Source organism: Meriones unguiculatus, chromosome 11, assembly GCF_030254825.1.
Source record: "Meriones unguiculatus strain TT.TT164.6M chromosome 11, Bangor_MerUng_6.1, whole genome shotgun sequence".
Classification (NCBI taxonomy): domain Eukaryota; kingdom Metazoa; phylum Chordata; class Mammalia; order Rodentia; family Muridae; genus Meriones; species Meriones unguiculatus.
In genome coordinates, this window is record NC_083359.1 from 81,684,529 (window position 1) to 81,702,950 (window position 18,422).

General features: G+C 35.8%; 1 protein-coding gene across 5 annotated transcripts in view; it reads right to left on the reverse strand.

Annotated features, from left to right (window-relative positions):
• Positions 1-18,422, reverse strand: part of Rabgap1l (RAB GTPase activating protein 1 like) — a 626,983-nt gene that overhangs the window by 244,407 nt on the left and 364,154 nt on the right. For all 5 annotated transcript variants that reach the window (XM_060364541.1, XM_060364539.1, XM_060364540.1 and 2 more), the window contains one exon: positions 12,505-12,618. In XM_060364541.1, the coding sequence (XP_060220524.1) occupies positions 12,505-12,618 (114 nt within the window). The remainder of the gene's footprint in view (positions 1-12,504; positions 12,619-18,422) is intronic.

Here is an 18,422-nt window from a genome sequence, read left to right on the forward strand (position 1 = left end):
TGGGATTTAGGAAGACTCTACTTTTCTATACAAAAAAAGGCTCTCTAAAATTAGCAAAACCATACGAGCCAGAGTACAGCTCACTAGTAGGGTGCATGATGTACATGTTAAAAGGCCTAGCATAAAACCCTCAGAAAAAATAATAAAAGTCAAAACAACCCTTTTACTTCCATACCTACCAAAATGCCAAACCTACTCTGGAGAAAAATACAATCATCCAGACCCTTCATTACTTTTTTAGCCACATGATCTTCCAGTCTTTTCAAAGTGATCAAGCATGAAGAAACACAAATAAATAAAATAAAATAAAGTATAAATTATCAGATATTACATGTCTTCAAAACAGAACCTTAAAGTACTTTGACTCATATATCAAAATTGATGGTTGCAATAAAATACTAAAAATATCACTACTAAAACTCTCAGCTACATATACACAAATATGAGAAAGCATCATGTTACATGAAAATAACAAAAGTAATAAGTATATACCAAATAGTGTATTTATGTTAAATTCTATACAGGAAGCTTACATATTCTGACAGAGAATAAATGTATGGGGTAAAGCATGGGTTGGGAAAGAGTTGTTTATTTTGATGTGAATGCTTGGCATGTTCACTGTGGTATATTGTGATTACACAGATGTAGACACTTCTCAATTTCAGAACTATGTGCTTAAAATGGATATAAGTGGCTTTAAAAATTACAGACTCACTCAGGAAGAGAGAATATGCTTTGTAAAGATGCACTTAACAAGCATGCTGCCTAGATTTATATCAACATGACACAGCTGCAGTCACTGAAAAGTGGGGAGCCTCACCTGAGAAAATATGCTCCTAAGATGTGGCTGTAAAGCATTTTTGTATGATGGGGAAGGACCCAGTCCATTATGGGTGGTGTGCTATCTCTGGGCTGAGGGTCCCGGCTGAGAGAAGGCTGAGCAAGCCACGATGAACAAGGCAGTAAGCAGCACTCTTCCATGGCCTCTGCATCAGCTCTTACCTCCATGTTCTCGCCCTGCCTGAGTTCTGTCCTGACCTCTTTTGGTGATAAAGTGTGATGTAGATGTGTGAGCCCAACTTTCTCCCTAAGCTTTGATCACTGCGTTTCATCACAGCAATAATAACCTTAACTAAGACAAAGTATTTAGAAATAATCTGTAGACTTTGAGACTTCTAATAAAATGTAAGAAAGGCACAAATATCATTGATGTAAGCATCTCTCTGAAAAATCTTTTTAAATGCAAATTAAATTTAAAGAAAAATAAATAAAAACAAGAGGGCTTAGTTGTAAAACCTACTAAGTCATAATTAGTTCTTTGTAAAGCATACACACACACAAGATATATTACTGACTCAACATGGTTCCATGATCTCAAGTATAATCTTGGAAGAGGGTGTTTATTTGTTTTCAAAAATTGATAAGCTGATTATAAAACATGGAACTATAAAGGGGCCAAAAATGCAAAAGCAACTGTGAAGCAGAGTAAAATGGGAGGCTTAATACTATCAGATAATAAGCTTCCTAGAGAGGACATGAAGCCACACTAGCCACAATAGTGAATCACTGGTTACAAAAACATATACATACAAGATCCACAATGATCCAGAAGTGAGAGCACATACACAGGACCCAAACGTGATGCAATACTTTTGTTCAGACATGGATCCCATGGAAATATTGATGGAAAAAAATGAACTTGGACCTATGTCACAACAGGTAAACTGTGAGTGGATTACACTCTTTAATATAAAAAGCAAATACAGTTATGTTTTCAGGACTTTGAGTTAGACAATTTTTTTATTTTTACATATCTTATGCTCTTTAAATATTTTACAGCCAGGTGAAGTAGCTCATGCCTTTAATCCCAGAACTCAGAAGGCAAAGGAAGATGGACCTCTGTGAGTTTGAGGCCAGCCTGGTCTATATAATGAGTTCCAGGCAAACCAGAGCTTCACAGTGTCTTGAAATAATAGGGAGGTTCAGGAGCATGAGCAGTATAACAGCGGAATAAACTAGCAGAGAGCAGGAAATAAAGCAAGTAGGCCTGAATTTAAGTTTGCCCTCTGCTCTTGACTGTGGTGGTGTCATGACTAGCTGCTTGAATTCTTGGCTTAATTTCTCTTCAGTGATAAGACTGTAACCTGGGATTTCTAACCAAATTATATTTAGATAACATACATGTGTGTGATATGTAAACAGGAGACAAAAACAGGGCGGTTTTGATGTATGCCTTTAATCCCAGAATTTGGGAGGCAGAAGCAGGCGGATTTCTGAGTTTAAGTGGTCTACAGAGTGAGTTCCAGGATGGCCAGGGCTAAACAGAAAAATCTTGTCTCAAAAAACAAACCAAACGTCCAATGTCTATTGTGTTTGCCCTTCTGAATGAACATTGAGATAGACATTGGAAGCAGGAGAAGACAGAGAACAGGACAGGAGCCTACCATAGAGGGTCTCTGAAAGACTCTACCCTGCAGGTTATCAAAGCAGACTCATAGCCAAACTTTGGGAAAAGTGAATGAACTTTTATGAAAGAAGGGGGAGATAGAAAGACCTGGAGGGGACAAGAGCTCCACAAGGCTGCTAACAGAGCCAAATAAAACAAAACAAAACCTGGGCCCTAGGGGCCCTGCAGAGACTGATACCCCAACCAAGGAATATGCATGGAGAAGATCTAAAACCCCTGCTCAGGCTCCAGGTGGGTTCCCTAGTAAGGGGAGCAGAGGCTTTCTCTGGCATGAACTCAGGGGCTGGCTCTCTGATCACCTCCCCCTGGGTAGGTGGGTGGAGGCAGCCTTGTCATGCCACAGAGGAAGACAGTGCAGTCAGTCCTGATGAGACCTGATAGGCTAGGGTCAGATGGATGGGGAGGGAGGACCTCCCCTATCAGGGGACTAGGAAAACAGCATGGGGGAGGAAAGGGAGGGAGAGTGGGTTTGGGAGGGAAGGGGCCACAGCCTGGATACAAAGTGAATAAATCATAATAAATAATAAATAATAAATAATAGTCATTCTATCCTTAAAAAAATACTAAGATGAAAGAGAAAAATAGAATTTTAAGCTGAAATAATTCTTGTTATCTAAACAGAAACATGTTAAAAAAATAAAACCTAGTTGTGTTTTGGTGAAAAAAAAAACAAACCAATCAAACAAAAAACCAATAAGAAAACACTAAACATAAAAGATAAATAAATTACATCCCTTTCAAAGTAATAGCTGATATCAAAAGATGCCACTAAGACAGTAAAACAGCAAGCCACAAAGAAAAAAAATTGCAACATAGATACTGTAGATATATATATATTCAGAACCAGGACCAGGGCATATAAAAATATGCTTACAAAATTGTAAGAGAAAACTCAGTTGTTGAAACAAATCAAATATAGAACATTTTCTTTGATAAAAGATATCCAAACTACCTAGTAGCACCTGTGAGAATGCTTATCCTTAGTTATAAAAACATTGGAAACCACAGAAGATACCACAACACAACTACCAAAATGGATTAAATTAAGAAATTCTCCAAATGTTGGTAAACCAGTAGAGTGATTAGAAAGTGTGTGCATGTGTGGTGTGTGTAAATAATATTACAAAAAAAGGTTCTACCTTCTTAAAATTGACTATAATATAGGACAGGACAAAGTGTGCAAGCATGCCATATTTCTCTTTATCATTATTAGATACCACTGGTCTTATTAAAGCCTTTAACGGTCCTGAGTACCACAGAGATGATGCCAATCCCCATAAGTGCTTCCAATAAACAGCTGTAAAAGGAGAACTTATATGTATGCTGAAATTAAAGTAGAAAGTAATTAAAGTAAAGTAATTTTGTAGAAATCTAGATTATAAAATTCTGGTTGAACTCAATGAATATAAACTCATCTTTCTGTGTTATGTTTCTAAGCATGTCCTGGGTATAATGAAGTTTTAGCTGTCCCACAACAAAAAAGTAACTAAAACATCATTCTGTCTAGAAGACTGAGTAACTTCAGGTACAGTGGCAAAGACAATGTGCACAATTTTGTCTTTACTGTCTTCCAGTACCACACTGGCATGGAAGAGACAACGAGATCATTTTTCCTTTACATTTTAGTATTACTTTACAGTCTTCAAATTTTCATTTATGATGTTTATGCTAAAATTCACTTAAAGCACTAAAAAAATAAAAAACAAACAAACAAAAAAAAAAACCTCTCAGAATATAAACAACATGGGTTCCAGAGTAAGCTGGAACAGCTAGATAGTTATGTCCTTCCTATCTGTGTGATAAAGGTCAATACACGGCCTTCCTAAGGAAATAAACCCAGTATCTGGATGACATGCATAACATGATGTTTATAAATGGACCTGGCCTAGCCCCTGAAACATGGGAGTTTTTTCATAACTATCGTTCATTAAACATATATAATCAAACCAAAACTATAGAATTTTAATTATGTTAAATTAATTAATGTTAGTGGTAGTGGCCAATGTAATATAATTTTAGGACTCATTTAACTTTCCTGAATATCATTTGTGAAATTCTGGAAATTCTATTTTCCCCATGGATAACAACAGGTGTCAAGTATGAAGACTTCAGAAATGCTTTCTAACCAATAGGCTTTGTGAGTTTCTAGTGCTGAGCGCATGTTGTTAAACCTTAAGAAGACTTGAAAGAATTTATTCTCCTTTAAAAAGTTAATCTGCTTTGAGAATATACTGCTGTCTCTCAAGGTCTATTGAAAACACTTAATAGAGTGCTTTTAAAGATATGCTGGCAAAGCAGGTAGTCCCAGGGGTTCAAAGGTCTGCTCAGCAGCCAATATTTATATTTACCTTAGAAATAATGTCCTAATTCAAAGACACCAGAAATCAAGAGAAAGAGAGGTGATCTATACAGAATTTACAAGTCTGCTTAATTCTCTAAGGGATTCCTGAGTCCTTAGGTACTACTTGTAACCTGCCTGGCAGAAACACAGATATTCTAAAGAGACACTCCTGTTTCTCTCATTTAGCCTTTTGTAACAATGCCACCCCTATACCACAATAGAGGAATTTCCTAGGAATCTCATACTGGGAGAATGAAAAGGTTCCAGCCAGAGCAAGAACCTGTCTCCTGGAAAAAGATTACACACAGTCCTAAAAACCTAATAGACCAGTTTATATGATGAAACTAAAGCTCAAACAAGGATATCTAGGTAAGCGGTGATGGAACCACATCTTAATCAGGACTGGTTAGATGTTTGGTCCTGAATTTAACTTTAATTTCACTTCAAGACCATCAACGATCAAGATAGACTTGGGAGGTTTGCTGGATCTCTGTGTCTTTCTTCCCAATGTAACCACAAGAAAAAAATCTCCTCTATCTGCTTGCCACTATTAATTTTACTCTTTATTGGCTTATTGAGGATGTGTGGTTGAATCTGGCTTGGGTACAAGCTGTGAACCCTAGTGCAGTCACATTCTGTTCTGAATTAAATTCTTTGAGTCCACTTTGATCCAAGAACATCTCCCTCCAAACCAAGGAGCTCTCATGTCTTTGAATCTGGTTGGCTCAAAAATGAGACTCTGAGGGGTTGCTCGAGTAAATGTGGTGGGGTAGTTTGAGCATGAAGTGTTCCCCACAGACTTACATGTTCAACACTTAGTCCTCAGCTGGCAGCAATGGAAACCTTAGGATGCACAGCATTACAAAAGGAGTAGCTCACTACAAGCATGTCCTTCATCCTATATCTTGCTCTGAACACTTCGTGCCTGTCTTTTCTCACCCAGTCTGCAACTAAGCAAGCTGCTCTGCTCTACCAAGTATGCGAAGTCACTGTGTGCTGCCTTATCTCAGGCTTACAGAAATAGAACCAATTGACCGTGGACTGAAAACTCGGATAAAAAAAATGAATCCTCTCCCTTTGTTTCTGCTGGGAACTTTACAACCTTAAGACATGAAGCTACACAAAGTAGACTGTCATCTGTTTCATAAATACTTTCATTTGAATTAAAGTTAATTCAGACACCGCAAAGAAGAAAATTTAATTGTAAGTAGTAAAATAGCTAGAATATTCTATTAAAATTGTTGTTAACTTGGAGAAAAGTAATTCATTCTCAGCCATAAATATATATTTATATATATTGGAAATATTATACAAAATATAATTTATATATAAATTAATATATCATTAATTATTATTATACAATATATTGTAATATAATTATATTAATATTGTTATTAATATAAATGTAATGTATATATAAAAATTAATATATTGTTTTCTCCAAGTCTAGAAAACAATGTTAATAATCTTACACCTCATTCATAAATAGATACTGTTTGCATTTTCAAAACTATTTTTCATTAATGCCCAAACCAATTCCTTAAAAGCTCTAGCCTTTAAAATAAATTCAATAGTGTGTTCATGTGAAGTGCTTAATATAATAGAGGGCATATTTATTTTTGTTTTTCCACAAGACATTATACTACCAGATTATTATCCCACGTGAGCTGGAATATTGATTCTCTCTATAATAATAAAATCAATTTCTCTCATTAAATTCACAGCAGTAGCCTCTTTTTTCAGAAAGCACTAGTGCTAATCAAAACATTAGAAAAATCAGTGTGCACAAATTAAATTAAATGCCAAAAGTCATTTCAATCTATACTGTTGTGAGTAATGTTTTAACTGACTTGATTATTTTGATGGACTGAACTTAGGCCTTATAAAGATATATACATATATGAGTTAGTCTATAAAAACTCCAAGTGGTGCTACAGACACAAACATGACAAAGAAATCCAGGCAAAGTCAACACACTACAGTGAACCTTTGATACTTAGAGCTAATAACTAACATAGGACATAACTGTTAAGTTCTACATTTATCTGTCATACTTTGAAAGAATAAAATGTAAACAACAATTAGAATCACAGCAAATTATAAGAAGAAGAGTCTTTTGGGAGTAAACCCAAAAGAGTTTTTCTGAACTTTTAACCTGCTCTTTTCCAGTCTGAGACACACCATTGCTTTATGGGAGACTCAACACCAGACCTAGGACTCTTTATGTCCAGTGCTTAAACTATACCAAGTTGCCTCACAACTTAAAACATATTTGTATCATATGTAATTGGAAAATAACTACTTGGTTCAACAATTCAGCCGCTATCACCTCAAAGATATTCTGAAAATATGATATTGAATAGATCACAGGGGTGGGGAGAAACAAACATTTTTATTTGCAGAAGTCTCTAGGTTCTACTATTAACACTCATCACAATTCTCTCCAAACAAATTTATGACAACAGATAAAGTTTTGAATTATTTCAATTCCTTCCTACTATGAAAAAGATGTTAGAAGTGAAACTGGAACTGACAGGCCCATTAAAATGTGACAGCAAGTGGTTCACAGTCTCCTCTAATCTGAAGATTCAGAGCAGTTCCTGGTTCACTGGAGCCACAGAAAACTTCTCAACTACAAGGTCAGGCTACAATATCCTTGAACCTGGAGCTGGTTTCTAAGTTTACATAATCAAAATGTTCCTAGTTGTGTCTGCCCAATTTTAAGGCTCAGCATATTATACTATTGAAAATATCTACTAATGAAGAATGATTACAAAGAAATGAGGTAATGTGTATGCAAACACCATGCAAATGTGAAAGTACTATAATATTAATATATGGAAAACAGTGTGTTTTTGTAAAAGGTCTACAACTCTGTGGCTTATATGTCTAAGATGAACCAGTCTAAGTGGTAAATAATTTTCTTTTAAAGTCAGAAGCAATACCAAAATTTGAACCACCACTATTTCATTTACCACTGAAATAGATGTGGTGGAAAGCTAAATAAGGCAAAAAAAAAAAAAAAAAAGAAGGATGTATACAGGTGAAGTGAAATTACTCTATGTACAAATTATAACAAAAAGCACCTCATTAAGAACAAAGAATCATTAATGTTTATTCAGTTCTATGCAAGATATACACCAAAAAACCCAAAGGTATATTGTTGAATATTATCCTATCAGTAAACAAAACAAAAACAAACAAACAAAAAACTAAAGCAGATAAACTACACCCAGGAAACTTTAGCTTACACAGCTTTTACAGATAGAGGATGAGTTATAAAATGAAAGGACTATGACTTCCACTGGATTCAAGAAGCAATTCAACATGCACTTCCATACCCTGCTAGGTAGATTATTTCAGAGGCCCTCTGTGGAAGGCTCCTGTCCTATTCCCTGTTTCTTCCTTCTGTCAATGTCTATCCTGTCTACCTTTCTGAATGAGGATTGAGCATCTTACCCAGGGTCCTCCTTCTTGCTTAGCTTCTTTAGATGTACAGATTTAATATGTGTATATTATATTATATGTCTAATATCCACTTATAAGTGAGTATATACCATGTGTGTCCTTCTGCTTCTGGGATACCTCACTTAGGATGATCTTTTCTAGTTCCCAACATTTACCTGCGAATTTCATGATTTCCTTGTTTTTAATTGCTGAGTAGTATTCCATTGTGTAAATGTACCACAATTTCTGTATCCATTACTCAGCTGAGGGACATCTGGGTTGTTTCCAGATATTGGCTATTATCAAAGAGGATGCTGAGACTCATAGCTAAACTTTGGGCAGAGTGCAGGGAATCTGTTGAAAGACGGAGGGGAGCTAGAGAGACCTAGAGGGGACAGGAGCTCTATAAGGAGAGCAACGGAACCAAAACAGTCTGGGCCCAGGGGTCTTTTCTGAGACTGATACTCCAATCAAGGACCATTCATGGAGATAACCTAGAACTCCTACACAGAAGTACCTGATGGCAGCTCAGTATCCAAGTGGGTTTCCTAGTAAGGGGAACAGGGGCTGTCTCAGACATGAAATCAGTGGCTGGCTCTTTGATCACCTTCCTCTGGGGGGGGGGGTAGGCAGTCTTACCAGGCCACAGAGGAAGACAATGCAGCCAGTCCTGATGAGATCTGATAGGCTAGGGTCAGATGGAAGGGGAGGAGGACCTCTCCAATCAGTAGACTTGGAAAGAGGCATGGGAGGAGAAGAAAGTGGAAGAGTAGGATTGGGAGGAGATGAGAGATACAAAGCTACAGCTGAGATACAAAGCGAATAAATTGTCATTAATAAAAGATAAATTTAAAAATACAAAATACAAAAATACAGAAAAAAAATTTTCAAGGAAGCAGCAGATTCAACCAGGTAAGCAAGCACACCTGCTGACAAGCAGCCTGACAATCTGAGTTTGGTCCCTGAGGCTCATTCCTGGGAGTGTTCCCCTGACCTTTATATGTACATACATATCCTGCTCCACACCCACACTTACAGAGTAACAAATTCATTTTTAAAAAACAAGAGAAGTGGAGAAAGAAGCTTGAAAAGAATATTTAGTAATATACTAGTTATGAAAATACTACATACCATATATATTATAGTTATGTAAAACTATTTTATATTATGCCACCAACTAAGGCTTCCTGACAAGCCCAGACTACATAACAGTGAGTCACAGAGAAGACACCACTAACCACTTGGTTAGTCACAAACCAAGTGGTCCACGCAATAGAGCTCTAACAACTTGTAAGTTCTACAATATTTTCTCATATATATACATTTTGTATATAAGTTCTAACTTATACCACACAACATACTGTAAAATTATATATAAATATAATAAGATTAAATTATTTAAAAACTTTTGTTTAATCCTTTGAATTTGATTTTGTTTTCCATATATTAAAAATTTAGTAAAATCTGTGCTACCCCTTAGTAAGTATTTTATATCCATATTTTGCAACATTCTTCATCTAGTAGCTTGACAGACCACTAGAAAAATACACACAGTGTCTAAGATGACTAGGTAATGTACATATAAATGCATTAATGACCATTCTGTAAAGGATCAGAGGTGGATTATATCACAAAAAGAAAAGATCCAAGAATTTACACACGCTCATGAATGAACCTGTATCTTTGTGCTCAGCTATTTTTTAGACATTTCTCTTTTTTAATATTATCTAATGAAGCAAATACTAATTTTACTACAATGGATACAAATAGTAAGACAGAAATGAAAGAATATTGAACCATATGTTTTAGTCATATGAAAAAAAGTAGTATCAGCAGGAAAAAAGTGAGGGAAAGCCACTAACTACCGGAAGATATACCAAGGGCTAGGGGGACATGCTAATCCATACATCATAAACTAAATTCTTCTAAATCAACTTAGAAACTTTATAAAATTTCCTACGTGTTTCATATGAACCAGGAACTAATTTGCTTATAGAATTTTTAAACTGGTAGAAAAAAACTGCCACTATTTCTTTTACCTTTATATATATATATGATGAATATACTACATTTTTGATAATTTTAAACTATATAGCTTTTAAATATAAAAAATTTAAACTAGATTTTGTGTAGATTAGTATACAACACTTATATTTTAAATTATTTACATATTTCTGGTTCAAATAGAAAGACTTTATTTAAAGTCTAAATTTAAAAGACTTTATTATAAAGACTTTATTTAAAGTATAAATACTTTATTTTTGTTTACTTACTTAGTTTATATGATTTAATTTAGCACTCAAGATCAATGCCAGAGCCCTGTTTGTGCTATACAGGAACCCTACCACCTATCCACAGCCCTCTTTCTGGTCGGTAGATAATATTCTAAAACAGTCAGGAGAGGGGAGGGAGTGAGCTGAAGAGGAGAAAAGATCTTTACCAACCCTACATCTGACAGAGGGCTAATATCCATAATATATAAAGAACTCAAGAAGTTGAACACCAACAAACCAAGTAATCAATTAAAAAATGGGGTACAGAGCTAAATAGAGAATTCTCAACAGAGGAATATTGAATTGTGGAAAAACAAAGAAATGCTCAACGTCCTTAGTCATCAAAGAAATGCAAATTAAAATGACACAGATTCCATCTTACACTGATCAGAATGGCTAAGATCCAAAACTCAAGTGACAACACATGCTGGAGAGGATGTGGGAAAAGGGGAACCCTCCTCCATTGCTGGTGGGAATGTAAACTTGTACAACCACTTTGGAAATCAATCTGGCACTTTTGTAGAAGATTAGGAATAGTGTTACTTCAAGATCCAGCTATACCACTCCCGGAAATATACCCTAAAGATGCTCTACCATCCAACAAGGACATTTGCTCAACTACGTTCATAGAGGCTTTATTTCTAATAGGCAGAATCTGGAAACAACCTAGATGTCCCTCAACAGATAAGTGGATACAGAAATTGTGGTACATTTACACATACTACTACTACTACATACATACTACTCAGCAAATAAAAACAAGGAAAATCATGGAATTTGCACACAAATGGATGGAACTGGAAAAGATCATCCTGAGTGAGCTATCCCACAAGCAGAAAGACACACATGATATAAACTCACTTATAAGTGGATATTATATATATAATATAGGATAAACATACTAAAATCTATAGTCCTAAAAAAGCTAAACAACAAGGAGGACCCTAGGGAAGAGCCTTAATACTCATTCAGTAGGGCAAACAGGATAGACATCTGAAGTAGGAGAAGACAGGGAACAGGATAAGAGCCTTCCACAGAGGGTCTATGAAAGACTATCCACCAAGGTATTGAAGCAGATGCTGAGACTCATAGCCAAATTTTGGGCAGGGAATCTTATGGGAGAAGGGAGATATAGAAAGATCTGGATGGGACAGGAGATCCACAGGGAGACCAACGGAGAAAAAAATCTGGGCCCATTGAGGCCTGCAGAGAGTGATGAATCAACAAATAGTGGCATGGAGAGGACCTAGACCTCTGCTCAGATGTTACCCATGGGCAGCTCATTCTCGATATGGGTTCCCTAGTAAGAGGTGCAGGGGCAGTCTCTGGCATGAACTTGGTTGCCTGCTCTTTGATCACCTCCCCCTGGTGAGGTGGCTTTACTAGGCTCCAGAGAAAGAGGATGCAGTCTGTCTTGATGAGACCTGATAGGCTAGGGTCAGATAGTAGAAGAGGTGGAGGACCTCTCCTATCAGTGGACTAGGAGAGTGGAATAGAAGAGGAGATGAGGGAGGAAGATACAGCTGGGATACAAAGTGAATAACTTGTAAATAATAATAATAATAAAGCAAACAAAACAAAATAAACAAAGAAACAAACAAAAAACACAGCAGCTTTTGTTCCTACACAAAAGATGTAGGAACTTCCCAGAACTCAACAAATGGCCCATATCAGTTCTCAGGTTTGCCTATCATCAGTCAACAAGTAAAGACAATTCTCCATTATCTCATCTGAGAGGACCTTCTGTTCTTTTCCTGCTAGTGGTGAGCCAAAATGGTGTTGTGTTGTGCCTTCAGGAGAAGAGGAAACAGAAAGGTCACTCATCAGACTTACTGTAGAGGAACTGGTGAGGTATGTGTAAGCAGAGAATACAGTGCAAATAAAACATGGGGACTAACAAAATATAACAATCCTATGATAGGTTCCTAAAAAACATCCCTGAACATCAAATTAGAAAAGTGAGAACACAGCCCTACCTTGCAGATCTTGTAGAGAGATTCCTGACCATCTCCTCCAGTGTCCTTGAAGTAATCGTGTGCAGGAAATGTACGATGAATATCTCGAGTAATCACACTCTCCTGTGCAGAGTCCTAAAAAAATAATGAGTTCAATATTCATGTAAAGCTTTCTTTTCAATTATGTAAAATAACACAAACACATATATACATTTATATATACCAAGTATATAAAAGTATACCTAAAAAACTAGCCTTCCCCCCCCCAAAAAAAAAGTCCCAAGGAAGAGTCAGGAAGATGACTCAGTAAGTAAAGGCACTTGCAACCAAATCTGATGACTGATGACTTGAGTTTGATCCCCAGGACCCATATGCTGATAGGAAAGAACCAACTATTTCAAGTCCTCTAGGCTCCACATGCATGCACATACCCCTCAGATACATACATAACACATATGTGTGCCCCCACAGAATAATAATGTAATAGAAAACTCTCTCCTTCTAACACAGCTGCATTACTTTCCCGAGGTACCATAACCAATATGTTCTTTCATGTCTGCCTAAGAGTATCTTTGTGTTGTGTGTGTTATATGAGAAATAGAGATATAAAAAAATTGTGCACACACATTTCCAGAGACAAACTGTATGTTTCTTTCCCTTACTAAGATCAGTTACAGACTGTCCCTTACCAACACATATAATTATACACTGTTCTCTTAGAATCAGGATTTAAAAGAAAATATGTCTATTTTTAGGTACACTATAATTTCTTTAATATTATCCTAGTACATTTCTCTATTTCACAAAGAACACTTTTGTACCTATTTTTGTTGCTATAAAGATTTCTAATTTATTGTTTTATTTATATATATAGTTCTGTGAAATTATATCACGTGTATGAGAGTGTCCACAGAAGGTAGAAGAAGGCAGTGAGGCTCCTGAAATTGGAGTTACAGAAGGTTGTGAGCCATAAAACACGAATATTGTGAACTGAACTCAGGTCCTCTAAAAAAGCAACTCTTTTAACCATGAGCCAGCTCTTCAGCCTCCTACTGCATATGAGTGTGTGTTTGTGTGTGTATGTGTGTGTGTGTGTGTGTGTGTGTGTGTGTGTGTCTTCAAGGATAAAATCATAAAAGTTCAACAGCTACATCAAAGAATATATATTCATTTTTAGGTTTGGTTTGGTAGTTGGTTTTTTTTTTGTTTGTTTTTTTTTTTTTTTTTTTTTAGTTATTTTTAAAGACAGGCTCTTACATAGTCAAGGCTAGAACTGGACTTGATTCTCCTGCCTCTGTCTCCTGAGTTCTGAGATTATAAGAATGTATTACCATGCGTAGCTGCACTTTCAGGTTTGTTTAAATATTCTCCCTCTAGACATGCCATAATAATGTGTACTTCAAATAATAATGAAGCACATATTTCTTTACATCTGGTAAATAACGTGTTTTCTATTTTTAAATCATGAACAATATGGTAAATGATACATTATTCACAGTCTTTTAAAGAATATTACACCTCCCTTCATACACACAGACATATATTAGGCCAATTACAAAACTAATCTGTTCCACAAATAAGAATCCTACAACTGACAATATGGTAGTTAACGTTTTAAACATAAATTTAAGAAGTGTTTTTTTTTTTTAAAGGGAGTTGGAAAACAAAAGCTCAAAAATGTGTAAAATTCTGAACCTTATTAAAAATGCTTTATTATTATCTTAATCTTATTTTAATCCTGAAAATGTTTGTTTTATTTCTATTTAAATGACAAGAAAACAGGATGCATACTTTGAGTGATTTTAATGATGAAAATCCTTTGCACAATTCAGAGAATCATCAAACAGTTCTAATTGCACATTAAATGTATTGTTTAATGTCTTGCTTCCTCCAAGATTGAACAAATCCCCTTTCTGCCTCATATCAGAAAGGGAAAGATGTTTAAAATGGGAGCTGCTTTAATGATGCTGGTTCCTTCTGTTTGTAGCTGGGAAGTGCACAAGGAGCAGGCAGCTGATCTGCCTCATAAGTCAGGACCTTCTCTTGCTGCCTTTTTCATTTCAGCTGCTACTTCCTGCTGGGTGGTAATTAGATCTTGTATCATGTAGCGAAAGAAAGGAAGCAAAATGACAAGTTCCAAATTTGCTACCACACATTTGATAAGGTAGTACAGAGGACATTCTGATGGCTTACAGGAATGGAACACTGAAGCTGAATAAACATGGAACTCTAATATTTTAAATAGCTTGAGTAAAAGAAATAGATACACAGAAAATTGATATGTGACAAGGAAATAAATTTTCTAACATAATGAAGATTTGGGAGAGGTCTGGAAAAGGGAAAGTAGAATGCTAATATGTAAAAAGTTATATTATAGAGCTAAGGATCTGCATATCAGTGGTAGAACGCTTGTTTAGCATATGCGACTCTGAGTATGAAAACCTGATAACCACACAGACTGAAATATTCACTTCCCAGGTTTTTACTGATGAAGGGTTTCTCTTTTCATGCGGTGACAGTTTTCACTTATAAACTACTTGAAAAGATGATGAACAAAACAATAACCTTCGTGGATGGGCAACTTCAGGGACAAACACATGCCCAATGGCCCACAGGATATTTATGAGGAAAGTCAGCAGACTCATCATCCCTAGAAATTACACGAGCAGCATCACTGTATATTTACGTGGTGTCTTTCAATTTCTCTCTCTCTCTCTCTCTTTTTAAACTTTTAAGTCTTAAAACTAAATCTATCCTCAGAAAAGGTAACAATATCTTGGATATAAAATTCATAGTCCAACCATGTAGCTTCTTGAATATCAGTTTAAAAATAATCCAAAGAATTTGTTTTCTCTGAAATTGCATTCAAATTCAAGTTTCCAGTCAAGAACAGTGCATGAGATACATATCTAGTGCCACCTCTATCACTGGTATGCTTGCAATTCTCATAATTCCTACCACAAAAGAATCACTACTTACTTTTTTCTTGTAGACAAAAAAGAATATAGCACTCAAATGTCAAGAAGCATTAGGAAGGCAGCCGTGGAAGAGCCACATCCTATTATTTTTTAACGAAACAATTTCTGAGCTGCCAAGAACTTAAAAGGCATTATGGTGAGGATGACTATTTCCACACATGGCCTTATCAGATGTATGAAACACCTGTCTACACCTTAGTTTCTCATATTCCTAACACCATGACAGTACCTTTTCTTATTAGTTCCTATTGTCACCCCTAAAGGATAAGCTGTGCTGTCACTTCATATCTACCACAATATCAATCCAACTTTATAGGCATCATTCCAATCTGTCAGAGATCTTAAAAATGCCAGTGTGAACCATCGCTAGCCACAATCAGTAGGAAGATAAATGATTCAGAACTAAAAAAGTTTTGACCTCAGAATGTGTCTTCTATTCTTACTCTACAGGGAACTTCCTTCAGTTTGATGTTGGATGGTAAAACATCACAAACTGGTCTCCTTATATGTCCCTGAAAGCAGATGGGTTTGCAGTGGTGGGTCTCATTTATCTGCCTTGATGTTTGCCAAAAATCTAAAGAGCCAGAGATGAAATGAGAACATTTAAAGTATATTCTAGCTTCAAATATACTTCTGAAATCATGAGCAACAAACAATAGCAAAAATGCTAAATCATTGCCAATTTTTATCTCTTGACTATGAACAGGAGTTTTAACATAAGTCAGGTATATAAAGGCAAAAGATAAAATTAAACAATCATATTATGAATAAGTTGCTTGCTAGAAACACATATGTAGGCTTCCTAACATTGCTGAATCAAGCCTGACATAGAGGATCTATCTGTCTGTCTGTCTGTCTGTCTATATTCTGCCAGCAAATTAGAAAATCTCTTGGGAGAATGTGGCAACTATAAGAAGTAAAGTCAGACAGAACTAAAGGTGAAGTGACACACACCTTTAATCCCAGCACTTGGGGAAAAGAGGTAGGCCTGGTCTACATATTGAGTAGTAGGGCAGCCAGAACTAGATTATGGAACCCTGCCTCTAAACATAAAAATAATAATAGAAAGAACTAAAGTAGAGGGATAGAAAGGTGAGAAGGAAGTGGACTTACAGACCAGGCCAAATTGATGATGGGTGCCAAGTGCCAAGATGGGAATGAAAGCATGGGAGTACAACAAACGCCTCATTGTGACTACAGCTCTGCAGATCTGGACACTGCAGAGACCGACAAAGCTAACAAACATCTGGGATTACTTTTACACTCAAGATACATATCACAAATACACTAAAGATGTACTTAGCTTTGCATTCATTCTCTGGGCTGCCTTGAATTCACTATTTCAAAGTCAATATTCAAATGAGACACAAGGTGATGTTGAGTCTCTATCAAGAGGAAAAATAGTTCTTTTAGAATAAAGAACAAAAGCTGAGCTTCCTGCTCTTATATTTTAAGTTAAAAATATTCCTATATATTATTCCTTATATTATTAAATTATTATTTATCAAATTGTTCCTTTAAACTCTTGAAATAATAAAAGTTTAAAAATAGTTCAATATGGACACTGAAATGCCATGGGCTATATCAGAGTCCAAGTGGGTTCCATTGTAATAGGAACAGGGACTATCTCTAACATGAACTGATTGGCCTGCTCTTTGATCACCTCCCCCTGAGGGGGAAGCAGCCTTACCAGGCTACAGAGGAAGACAATGCAGCCAGTCCTGATGAGACCTGATAGACTAGGATCAGAAGGAAGGAGAGGAAGACCTCCCCAATCAGTGGACTAGGGGAGGGGCATGGGTGAAGAAGGGGAAGAGAAGGTAGGATTGGGAGCGGAAAAGGAGGGAGCTACGGGGGGGGGGGGGATAAACAGTAATTAATAAAAATAAAAAATAAAATTAGTTCTATATGCATTATGTAAAGAATAAAAATAACATGTAGCTTTTTGCAAAAAAAATCTATGATTTTCTCTCTGATAAAGCACAATTTGATGAATATGCCCAATTTAAATTAATCATTGCTTTACAGAATCTAAAACATACATGGACTACTCATCATAGGATGAACAGTTTTCAGAACTTTTTAAAAGCTTTTTATCACTCCTCCAATCATTCTAGCTTCTTCTTTATGAAAACTCTTCAACCTCAGTTATACCTTAAACTGGGTAACAAAAAGTCAAATGTATATATAATAAGATTTCATTTTGCTATACAAATAGTTTGTGTATACAACAAACACTTCTTAGCACTTTCTAAGAATCAGACCTATTTGAGGTACAAAGCACATAGCTGTTAGCTGTTCAATCTATATCAATCTGCCTATCTATGGATCTACCATCTCTCTCTATATATGTTTATGTTGAAGAATACATTTTCAAAGAAAGGGTAAAGGCACTAAATAAATATGTAGCAGTGGCTGGTTAGTGAAATGTATTATATAGAAATGAAACGGGAAGAAAGGAGAGGCTAATACTTTAAATGAAGTGTCTTTGCGTCTCTGAGTAAAAACACAAAGATTTGTAGGATGAACATTAACATCAGGGAATATAGGTGGGATGACATACTTTAATGTTTTAAAGCTTCTGTGACCATTTTGTTTGCAAAATGTCGTCAATAAACCAAAAAATCCACTTTTCTTTCTTATCATTATATAAAAACTTCTAAATTATGACTTAGATGATTTTATAAATTGCTTCAATTTATATATTTGAATAATATACTACTAGTTACACATGTCCCTATGAGAACTTACCATTTACTATTTTATTTAATGTGTTAATGTGAGGCATTGCATTAGTATTTAAGGAAATAAAAATGTAGGAAAGATTCTGTATGGTTTCTAAGCGGCAGAGATAACAAACACATAATTCATATGGACAATGTTAACTGTAAAAGTTCAATAGAAAAGGTGGTTTCTAAAGTATGGAAGTGGCATAGCGGCCTTTCCCATGAGATACAGACA